This window comes from Nannobrachium achirus (assembly GCF_963921795.1).
Source record: "Nannobrachium achirus genome assembly, chromosome: 8".
In the NCBI taxonomy this organism is placed as follows: Eukaryota; Metazoa; Chordata; class Actinopteri; order Myctophiformes; family Myctophidae; genus Nannobrachium; species Nannobrachium achirus.
The window spans coordinates 30,745,393-30,757,774 of record NC_137817.1 but is presented as its reverse complement, the minus strand read 5'-3'; the positions used below and the strand labels follow the sequence as shown (position 1 = coordinate 30,757,774).

The following is a 12,382-nucleotide window of genomic DNA, read 5'->3' as shown; positions in this document are numbered from 1 at the left end:
GGGACGAAAGAAATATTGGTTCTTCTCATGCAGGGAAACAGACATTATTGCTTTGCACTTAAATTCCTGTGAAGTTGTATTTCGTTTTCACAGATCGGACAAAGTCAGCTGTACGTTGAAATGCTTGACATGCTAGCTTGAAAACAATAGTGATGCAAAGTGTTTGCAAGCAACTATGTGTCAGTGTGTGTGAGCATGAATGTGTGATTGTGTGTGCAACTGTGCGTGTCTGCGTGTGTGTGTGTGTGTGTGTGTGTGTGTGTGTGTGTGTGTGTGTGTGTGTGTGTGTGTGTGTGTGTGTGTGTGTGTGTGTGCGTGCGTGCATGTGAGCGTGTACATGTTATCTCAAATGACTGATATAGGCCTACAATTAAAAAGTGAGTGTACAAACCTGTTTTAAGGGGACATGAAGGACTTCGGTCCTCCTGTTTGTCTTTTCACAATAGGTCAGTGACATACGTATGTACACCGTCAGAGTTATGGGGTCCTTGAAAATAAAAAAAAGTTTGAGAACCACTGTCCTATAGTGGATTCCTGAAGTGCCATATAGGGTCATACTGTAGCAAATCAGTGTAATAAATATTCTGAAGAAAACCTGGAGACTGGCATCCAGTTGGGTCTTTGGGTCTTATGATCAAAAGACAAAATAAGAACATTTTATTAATGTTATGTAAAAACATCATCTAATCTTTTCCACTGACAAATAGTCTGTGTATGGACAGTACAGAGTGGGCTTACAGTATTTGGTCTGCATACAAGTGTGTGTGTGTGTGTGTGTGTGTGTGTGTGTGTGTGTGTGTGCGCGCGCGCGCGTGCTTGCGTGAGTGCGTGCGTGCGTGCGTGTGTGTGTGTGTGTGTGAGTGAGCGCGTGCATGTGGTGGACAGACCGAGAGGGAATGACAAAGCAAGATAGACAGAAAGTGGTGACGAGTCGAACGTGTGTGCAAATGGAGTAGTGGGGGGTGAAGAGCCAATGGTGCATAGAAGGGGCTTTTACAAAAGAGGGGGTGGGTGTTGGGCGGAGTTGCAGAGAGTTGCCTACGCCCTCCGCTCGCTGCTGGTGCCCCTCGCATCTACATCTACCTGTTCACTGCCACAGACTAGAGTGACTACAAGACATTGTGAGCACAGCACACGTTGTGTCGGGAGAAGCAAAACTACGAATTTGTTCCACGAAGATCTTGAAGTTGGAAGGAAAAGTAAAATATAGGCTATCAACAACTGAAGGATCGCGGCTCCTTAACGTCTTCTGAGAGAAAAAAAGAACATTTGAACTGAGCGAAGCATCTGAGACACTTGCGAGGATGATGCACTTGTTGTCTGCCAGCTGCGTGCAGGGTGCCCTCATCATCGCTGTTATCTGCCAAGGTAGGCTATTGTCTTCAATACCATCTCTGAGTCACATTGGTTTAGTTTTTTTGTTTTAATTGTGTATACTTTCGTGCTTTTAAAAACATAATTATTCTGCCTCAAAGTAATACATTTTTTTAAAACTTGCGTGGCATTTCTTTCTGATACCTTCTTTTTCTTTTTTTTTCTTTTTTCTTCTTTTAAAGAAAAATAACCAATATGCTATCTGGTTTCATAGATATTGGTTTTTTTCTTTAAAAGAAGAAGATAAACAAATACACAAATAATTAGCTTGCGTGCTCATGTTCAGTGATAAAATTTCCAACTCTTAAAAGGCCAGTGGATTTTTAAAATTCACAACAAGTGTTTATAATTGAATACTGAGCACGAGATATAAAGTATGCTACTCGCCATGCCACCTGTCTGGCCCCAGAGAGAAGACAGCATAGGTTTCCATAGTCATCGCACGTGCTATGCTGTGAGCCTGTGATTCCCTCCCTGGTGCTTCTTTTCTGACTTTAATGGAGCACAGATTGAGAGGGAACTGCAAGGGGAGAGATTCATTCAGTTGTGGTTTTCTGTTTCCATTTGGAACATAAGACCCTATAGCCCGAGGTATTAGGCTTACTTCGTATAGTTATTACTGTTTTTCCATGTGTGGAAAAACATGGAAAAACAGTAATAGGCATACGTACAGGGCTTTTTTGAAGTATCGGTGATGGGGGGGGGGGGGGGGGTGTACAACAGGGCTGGAAGCAGGTGGGGGCGTCTCATCAGACCTCTAGGGCTCTCTACACTTTGACTGATTTGTATCTTGAAAATAGGTCTGTGATGATTTCTAATCATTGATGATATTTAAATAACATATTTTGCTTGGACTGTGCATGACATGCTGTTCCACTCATGAAAACAGGATTTTCAGGCCAATGTGGAAAGAGTCTACCATGTGTTATGCTACTTAGCTGGACCATTGAGCTGCTCTGGAGTTCACCACTCCCATTAGAACGGCCTTATTTATTTTAGAGCATCACTTACCCCCTGACTGACACCTCATTATACGACAGTGGTGCCTGTCATTGTAAATGAACACAGTGCCTGCCACACCTGTCACTCAAGCTCAGACATTGTTTGTAATAGGAAACAAGAATGTGAAGTTTATGAGTTTTAAAGTGCTATTTTGCTGCACTGTTGTCCTGTGAGATGGTAGAAATTGAGTTGGTTATTGAGGACAGATTTTATGGCTCAACACCCGCACACGAGTAGGCTATTCAGGGCTATACCATGGGGTGTGCTTGCTTACAAAAGAGATGGCCAGTGAGGCAGTGACGTCCTCTCTATATCACATGTTACAGTCACCAGCTCTGCTCATATTTGAGTCACCATTGGTTATCTAATTAAGTTGCTGAAAACAACCAAACCCATAAAAGTATTTGTTTTTGCTTAATTCAATTGAACAGCGCTGTCTTGTGTGCTTTATTGGTGGAGATTCACAATCTAAGCTGTGTCACACATGGTAAGAAAAGAAGAAGATGCCTTTTATCTCATTCCCTAAAAAACAACAGCTCGTCAGGCTTTAAACACTGAAGACTGGCCCTTGGGCAAGCCTGATAGTATTGAAAAACCAGGCCTCGGCTGAAAGGCTTTGAGAACAAATAGTCTGGAATAGATGCATCTGGTTTTTGTTCCCTCCTCACTCCCCTCCCCCACCTTCACCCCTCCTGAATAGACAGCACTCAGTGTCACAGCTGGTATTTCCCGTCAAGTGAGCGGGGCTCTTCTTTTGCTAATGGATTAAACTGGCCTCGTCTTCTGCTGAAGGCAGGGTCACCCAGTTTCACCTGAGATAGATTCAGCATCCCTACACTTTCATCTGTAACAAGCTCCTGTCCAGGCTTGACACGTGGTTGTTGTAATAATAATGCGCAGGATGGAAGGGCTTATTTGTATGCTTGGTTTGCATGTGGGTTTTGTACGACGTGCATGTGTGCCTGTGCATGTCTTATCTTGTTTATAGGCATGCTGCTCTTGATGTTTGAAGGATTGTTTGTGGTTGTGACACTAACTAAAAAGTGATTTCTTTTGACTTTGAAAGTAGTGTCTCTCCTCATGCAATATTCAGTCGCATCCCAATGCAAAGCACGAATGGAAATGCTGAATCCGTGTTTGGTGCTGTCAAGTAAATTCTACATCATGAAAACAGAACAAAATATCTGTGTGTTTCAGTTGGTAGCAGACAATTCATTATACATTGTGGTATCATACACCCAAGTCTATGTGCTTGTGTACTGTGTTTGTGTTTCCCTTCTTATTATCAACAAGGATTAGGATATGCCTTCAGCCAAACATTCAGTCCTCCCTGTTGACATCCCTATCCTTATCATCTGACTTTTTAAGCAAGCCTACTGTATATACACAGTTGAGGCAATGGAGCAAGAATGTGTAAATAAAGGTGTTTGCCCCTGAAAACTGAAATACCAGCCAACAATGGTGTCAGTGACCGATTATATTATTGAATGTTCTCAGCTGATTAGGACAGAGAGTGGGCTTCAGGAGAATGAGTTGTGTGCTGCTCAAGGCTTAATCAGACTCTAGATACTTATTTCTCTATGGAAATGACAGGGATATATGAGCAACAGCACATGTACGTTCATTATAAAAGCCTTACTAATGTCAGTTAAGCTACATCTTTAACTTTATCTAGAGTTTATATAAAATATTAAACAATAAACTTAAAAGTGTGTGTCATGTCTGGTAGAAAACATGAGCTTGATTATCTGCCCCCAAAATGGCAAAAATAAATAAAACAAACTAATCTGCTATGCTGATATAAATTATTGGCTTTATCTATTGTAACATTTAAAAACAACTTAAGTTCTTATCTTGAGTATTTTACACTGCTGCCATGTATTTACATAGTAATATCTCCCTGAAAGAAAAAAAAACATTAGATTTTCTTCCTCTCTCTTTTTTAAGCCATTAGTGTCTAACAAAATGTATGAAGTGAGTCAATACAACTGGCCAAACCGCCAAGAAACAAATGGTACAGATCAACCTAGGGCTGAGTGAGCAATATAACAGTCTAGATTTAGAAAGAGCCTCATCTAGACGGTCATATACTGCTTTATATTAGGTATTCCATGCCTTTGCCCCTGGGGTTAAGATTTAGGGTGTGTCACATGGGGTAATGGTCCCAGCATGAGACAGGAACAGGTGGATATAGTGGTGCCTTTCTCAAGCCTTGTGATGAGGAACAGTGTTAATGATTATTCCTGTCTGATTTCAGTTCAGCAGACAAGCAGTCTATTCTTGTTCTATGTAATTAAGATAAGTGCTGCTAGAAGGGACATGATATATTAAACCATTTTATAGTGCATTTTATACATTATTGCTATTATACCACAACTCACGTGTTAGCGCGACAAAGCCTGCCTCCTTAAATGATAACACGATAAATCATCCAAGATACCGTAGGATGTTCACGTGGGAGAATATAATTGATTAAAACTTTATACTTTGTTTTTTCGGCTAATTGAAACTTGCGTCTTTGCTAAGATCAGTGAAACAGCAGTAAGGAAATTAAATCCCATGATATTTGAACACACAAGTGTGCAAGGATTTGATTTGCTTTTCCAGGGGAAAATACCATTTCTCTTTCTCAGTATAATTGCAGCAAACACCCTAAATTTGAATTGCATTTTGGTGACCGCCTTGTCCTGCTATCCAGGAAGACTGGCAGATGGCTATTTATAATAACAGCTAGAATTGCCTGTTCATCATTAGAAATTTCTTTCAGGTTAAGATATGCATGCTGGTAGGCTATGTCTTTCTGCTCATTTGAAATGCTTTTTTTGACTAAAGATGTTAGCTTCTTGACATTCTCTTCCCCATTGTTTGTTCCTTTACAATTCTCTCTTATTCAAATACAGTATCTTTGCAATGGAATGCAAAATAAGGCTTTGTCATCCAGAGGGTGGACCCCCAAAAAGTTGCATTGTATCCGTGAAGTGAAAGGCACGACAACAGGGAAGAGTTGGCCATGCCCTATGCAGTAGCAATCCCTTTTTTATGCAGAAATTCCCTCCATTGAAATTCATGAACATATCCTTAGTTTTGGTGAAAGACTAACAGCACTCTGAAATCGGTCAACCCTTGTATTTGGGATAACAGTGAGGTTGTTTCTCTCTTTTGTCATTAATGCAACCCCTGGCTTTCACTGGGATCCTGGGGACTCCCGTTGACTGTATTGTGAAGCAAGTTCTTTTTAAACAAATGTCTTTAGATAGCGAATTCTTCTTTCCGCTCTTCTCTTTGTCATGAATATGGAGGAGCATGCACCCCTTGGAGAGGGCATAATATATCCACTGCTTGTGCTCACACTTAACATGCGCACCCTACAGTAGCAGAAGTGTCTCTCTCCCATATGAAAAACTAACAAGTCACACCTATCTTCCTCGATCTTTGTTAGGAATTTTTCAATTGCATTCACCGTTACTCTGCTTTAATTAATAGTGTGACAGCAAGCCATTAATTTGGCTGGCAATATGACCTCCGGGACTTCCAGTGGAAAAATGCTTTGTGGCACATGCGCATGAAAATAAAAAGAGAAGGGGCGGATGCTTAAGCTGGTCTTTGTTCTTATGAGTCATAGTAATGAATTTCTTTTTTCATTACAATGAGCCATCTATTTGAACAGAGACAATACAGTAATGGGGTCCCATCACTGGGAGCCCATACCACCCCATGGGAGCCTCAGTGGCAAGGTCTCTTGCTGACCCATAAAAAGGTCAATTGTCACACCCATAAAATGTAAGCCTACACTCCCCATAAATCCATTATTTCTACCTATTTACAAGAGCCAATAGGCAGAATGGGTTTAGCTTGCTATTGTGTCGCCCCCCCCCCCCCCCTTTTCTTTACTTGGCTTTACGTTTTACGTTAGTCTGTTGAATTGACATGGCTTTTGTTCAAAAGGTGAGAAATTCAAACCTTATGAAACGATATGCGATTTCTTCATTCCATTGATTCCTGAATGGACCTCTGTTAGGCCATAGGGTGTTTGACTGGAATCTCTATTCACTGAAACTCTGTTTTGCAATGCTTCCGTCATCAGTCTTCTTTCTGTAGCCGTTTGCCTTCAGGGCTCAACAGAACAGTTTTGTGTCTGCATTTGACCTCAGTATCCTCTGGTCATTTAAAAAGCTGCTTCTTTGTGTTCTATACTGATGCCCCTCATCCATCCTTTGGACAATGCAGGCAGCGCTCAGTGTTGCCTGAAGCCATCTATGATTTCTTGCTTAGACTGTTGAACTTGTTGGAGGAGACACAAGTTTTCATTCAGAAAGTGCTTGACTAACTTTCATAAGGGGACAGGGAGTGTCGTCGACTGTTGGTTTGTCATCGACCACGCTCAATGTTATACATTTTGTCAGGTCTATTTACTCTTATGTCGTCATATGTATACTGTAAGAGAAAAATGCCTGCCATCGTACCATGTAAATAAGTATGGTTATATTTCTTGAAGTTAAGTTACATAGAATATCTGGCCCATTTGGTTTGGGAGTTGATGGTTTGGAATCTAACCTTGAAACATTATGAGAGGTTCAAAAGTTACTTCTGAGGAAACAGGTGCCTTGTCTCATACCTCAGGCTCAGAGACCTTCTGATGTTTTCTGAAGAGGTAGATTTACTACCTTGATTTAAAGGTGTCCCTGACTGGAGTTTAAAAATCTGCACAATGTTTAGATTGTGTCCGTTCCATATTCACGGAGACCATGAACACCCAGAGACTGGAACGTACAGTATGATAATAACACGTTAAAGAAGGACTTTTGTCATTCTTTGAAGCTGTTCTGAATTTTTTTTAACTCTATACTTATGACAAACCCCATGTCCTTTTGAACTCAAAGTCAAAGCATTGTCACGTTACATCTTAGAGGAGCAAAGTCAGAATAATTCATCCTGGTATGAAGGACGTACCGGGATGTATACTAATGGGATGAATACATTGTAATGTAGTGCTCTAAAACATGTAGGAAGAAATGTAATTATCATAACTGAATTATGGTTTTAAATGTAAGGTTAAAACAATATTATTATTGAGCACTATAAAGGCACCTTCACTGTTATCTATGTGGAATCTATTAATATTCAAAGACGGCTCTTTGCGCAGCAATTATGCGGCTGGCAACGTCTCCAGGCATAGCCAAAGCTGAGCAGATGATCAAAGACACACACTACCCAAGCCACAACCTGATCATGCTGATGCCGTCAGGCTGGCAATACCGCTTTATCAAAATCTGTAATCAGGAAACGCTTCCATGACCAGGCCATTAAGCGGCTCAACTGGTTCTGAAAGGGCGCTGAGCCCTGTCGCCATGCCAGTCTTGGCGACAGGCCCATGTATGCTTGTAAATATATGTGTGAATATACATTATGTGATATCTCTTACTTTCCTCAGAGACTGTCGTATTGCAGTATATCTATTTGATTTTATTAAACACAATAATGTGTATTAAATATACTATATTTCATAACTGCAAATTGTGGAGGCTTGAACGGAAAATACATTTACACATTATTTTACACCTGTAAACTTGACGTGACAATACATTTGAAGTTAAAGTTGATATTAGCTTGTGGATGTGTGAGGTATTTTATCACCAGCTGGTGATCTGGTAACTATTCTACTGTTCCTCTGTCACTGCCACATGTGGGACTCTCAAGTAGCCCTGAGAAGTTTCCCCAATTGTCTGTTTAAACAATGACATTTGCCCTCCAGTTTTAAGCAGAATCTCTAGGCATCATGTAAAGATGTTGGAGCAGTAACAAAACAGAGTTTTATGGTGGACTCATAAACACACTCTGCTAACCGGGCTTGCATTAAAAAGATAATAGCAACATTTATTTTACAAGTATACTTGCACTATAAATGTTGGTATTATCTTTTTAATGCAAGCCTATAGTGTATAGATGGAGGACGTGTGTTATAAATGCGTCAAGCGTTTTTATTTGGAGTGATTGCCATAATCCATTATCAGATTGTTCCGTCATTTTCATCACACAACATGGCCTATTTATAGGAGGAGAGGCTGTGTGGGGGGCACTAAATGATGTTAATGTTATGGCATTTCCAGGCATTATCTTAGGACATCTTAAGATGACTTATCTCATGCTTGAGGGCAGGCTGCAGCATGCTCACCTATAAACCGACCTGGAACCACGCAAATGCTAATGGGTTCTCCAGTAATGTTATATCTGGTTCAGCTATCACACACACACACACACACACACACACACACACACACACACACACACACACACACACAATTATATGTAATGCATTTATTGCGTCAGCAGTTATGAAACAGATAGAACATATCCTTCATTGAAAGAAGTGTCAAGTGATGACAACAGTGTCAGCACATTTCTTTAGAGGTTATTCTGAGAAGAAGTTCGCTGTCTGTGTCTGGTAATGATGAAGGCGGTGAAATGTTCCTGTGAAACAGTTTGGTCCCAAGATCACTAGCCCACGTCCAATTTGGCAGTACAGGAAAGCTTTTTTCTGAGTTATATTCTTTTTACTTAGAATAGAGCAGAGCTCTTGCTGTTTCTGTGAAGATGTTTGCATAATCTGCTGTCAGGGGTGAGGTCAAATTAGTTTAAAACTATGACGTTGTCCTGGGCTGGCCTCCTGTTTAGATGGCCATTGGATTTACCTCCCTATGGCTAGAAGGTTCATTACACTCAACGTAATAAATGGCTGTGTCTGATGCCTACGTTTTAATAGACATTTAATTATCTGTAGTAACTCATGGAAATGTTGACGTTATGTATACTTTTAAGTTATAGAGCCTAACACAGGTCAAATTAATAAAATAGTTGTCAGATTTTGTCTATAGCTGATCTTTATACCGTACACTTACTTCACCTATACATTGTCATGTGGAGGAGGGGGGAAAAATTATTCTTTGTACAAATTCATCTTACAAAAATGTAAACTCTGCCCCTGGTGAGTTCAGGATATTATATCAAATTAAATTAAAACTTTATCACCAAAAAAAGGGGGGGAAGGCACAGATGGTATTCAATAATATGAAGGTATGCTAAACATGTTGTTTGTACAGGTACATCATTTTTTGTGTGTATTGCCTGGATTCCAGTCTGTTCTTCCTTGATTTATTACCACGGTTTCAAAACCAGAAGCAAGACGCAATTTGAAACAAGCATACCCTGTTGATAATACAAACCATGGTGTTAGCCTTATTGGAATGGGAGAAGCAAGGGCTATCGTGTCTCACAGTGAAGGGGTTAAAAGGTCAGCCTTGTTGTTATGACTGCACAACAACAAACTGCTCTCTTTGCACAACTAATGTGAAAACATCAGTGCAAGACTATATAATTAATGGAGATGAAAGCAAAGCAAGCCATCTGTTGGGCGAATGAGGATTCATCCCTATTTGTCTGCTGTTTACAGGATGATAAGCCATACATTATTTAGACAGTAAAGTAGCCTGTGCATAAAATCTGACAATAATAAAGTTGTCCTCCCATTATCCCTTCATCTTGGATTGGGGAAATGTTAGTCAGCTTCAGTTCATACACCATTTAATGAAGCACTTTCAGATCAATAACAGGATGCTGTTTTGTTTACCCACAGAGAAAACTGAAGAGACTCTGACCACTTCATAATTTCTCTCCACATTGTTGGTCAGGATTGCGGGCTGCTTGCCCATTATGTACAAAAGGCTCCATTTACCCTAAACAGAGCTGTATGTTATGGCACGTTTGATTGGTATCTGTCTGCAACCACAATATAACTATACAGATAGGATCATGGTAAATACAAGTGTCCCCCGGCCCTCTGGGACCTACGGAATGCAATGTTCAAAGCTTTTCTTTTGTGGGAGTTTAAAGTGGGGGTAGGGATAACAATGCAGGGCCGCCCGCATCTACAGGGAGGGCTTGCCTCAAGTTTGACCCAGAGGCAGAGGCAGGTACTTTAAACAAAGGGCTGAAGTTGTTAAAAAGACAAATCAAATCATTAGTCATCAGCTCAGCTGTTTGTGTGTGTGTGTGTGTGTGTGTGTGTGTGTGTGTGTGTGTGTGTGTGTGTGTGTGTGTGTGTGTGTGTGTGTGTGTGTGTGTGTGTGTGTGTGTGTGTGTGTGTCTGTCTGTGTGTGTGTGTGTGTGTGTTGTGTGTGTGGTACATGTCTCTCTTGTTAATATTCATGCTTTGAAGATCCCTCGTGATTACGGTTCTTTTAGGGGAGCCCCGTGGACAAATAACAAACCTGAACTGAATGGAAAACGATTGCCTCTCTACCTTCAGTGGGAGGACGCTGGCCTCAGAAGTTGTCCCGATTCAGCTTTGCTTGCATGTTTTGCAGCTCCTTAGGCAAGGGAGGACAGGTAGTTTTATGGGTAAAGACAAACGGACACCTCCTGTCTGATGCAATTGCTTTTGGAGAGACATGTCGAAAAGAGGAATGCTTTGATGTCAAGAATGTTGTTTTGTATAGTCAGGGACATTCTGAAGCTGCTTAACAATTCTGACTGAACAGGCACAAATGCATTGGTGGCATATATACAGTATAGAGACTTTAAATTGGCATATAGGGCAGGGCCTCATTTCTTATCCCTAGGCCTGTGAACAGCAGTTGTAACAATTTGAACATTATATTCATCGCGTAGAGGAGCAATATTGACCAATATGGCTGATGAGAACATATACCGTACATTTTGGCATCTTGACCCACTCCTAGCTTCATATGTTCTGTTAGGAGGATATCTTGAGCAGTTATGAACAGATTTGCACCAAACCTGTTGGTGATTTTGGCCCTGAGCGAAGGAAGAGATTATTAACTTTTCATGCAATAGGCCAAAAAGGGGGCGTGGCAGTGGGCAATAGACAAACCTTGAGAGCACAGTTTGTAAATATTATGTTAAAACTGGAATATTTTCACCAGCAAGCTCTACCCCTCATGTTTATTAGCAAAGCAATCATTCAGGAAAAATGAAATCCCAGGTGTAAATGGAAGTGTATGAAACCAAAATATAACCTACTGTTGAACTTGTCATCCTTTCATATCCTGAATATTGGAAACTGGAACAGAGTCTGCAGTATGGTATTTATAGAATACCAGCTGTCATTTATAGGAACCCTCTCCCGCCTGCATTTTGTCCTCAAAGATTTTCTAGAGTAGTCCCCATCCCCAACAGAGTTGTTGTATAAAGTATAAACACACTCAAGGCACTTTTCTTGGTATAAAAGAAGAAAAGATTTTTCCTTTATTTTTGTCCTCAAAGGCATAATTCCACCATGTAAAGACTTGCTGCAGAAAATCATTTAAGTTTTTGGTTCAGTGCAAAGCTATACCACTTTCAATAGGCAGGAATTATTCATCCATTACTTGTTTTAAAATAATTATTAATAATAATAATTATAATTGTGTGTCTATTAAATTTAGGCTAAGTATGTGATACTGAAAAGTTGCGCCCATATAATCTGAATTACATGGTCAAGACAATGTAGCTCCATAATGCTTGTATAGGCTATCTGGTGAGCTTTACGAAAGGACAGTTAATTGCTTCCTGTACAATACTGTGCACAACCCATGCATAGACCACTGTGTGAGGTAATCCAGGCTCTTACGGAGGCAGCACTGGGGTGCAGTCACTGCCAAAGCCAGGATCTTTGAATTTGATTAGGAGTTAATGGACCAATAGGGAGCAGTATGGCCGTGCTTTGTTAATGGCCTAATGTTAGGCTTAATGGCAGGCCGTTAATGGGAGATGCTGGTGGATATCATTCCTGTTGGGAAGAAAACCTGTATCTCCATAATTCATATTTTTACGTTGTTTTTTATGTTAATGTTTTCTCCATAACGGAACGCCCCGTTTTATACTTCGACTTATCACGTGACAGTGTCGTGCAAAAAAAGGGTAATCTACAATCCAAGTGTCGCAATGTTATGCCTTATGAGCTGCTTTTCACTATTTTTGAAACATCTGAATATTTTTTTAACAAATTTGT

General features: G+C 40.4%; 1 protein-coding gene across 2 annotated transcripts in view; it reads left to right on the top strand.

Moving 5' to 3' along the window:
• The first annotated feature begins 970 nt into the window (after nt 1-970).
• The window catches only part of LOC308289654 (CD166 antigen homolog A-like), a 29,447-nt gene continuing 18,035 nt past the window's right edge, over nt 971-12,382 (top strand). For both annotated transcript variants that reach the window (XM_080731398.1, XM_080731397.1), the window contains exon 1: nt 971-1,368. In XM_080731398.1, the coding sequence (XP_080587524.1) occupies nt 1,305-1,368 (64 nt within the window). In that variant the 5' untranslated portion in view covers nt 971-1,304. The remainder of the gene's footprint in view (nt 1,369-12,382) is intronic.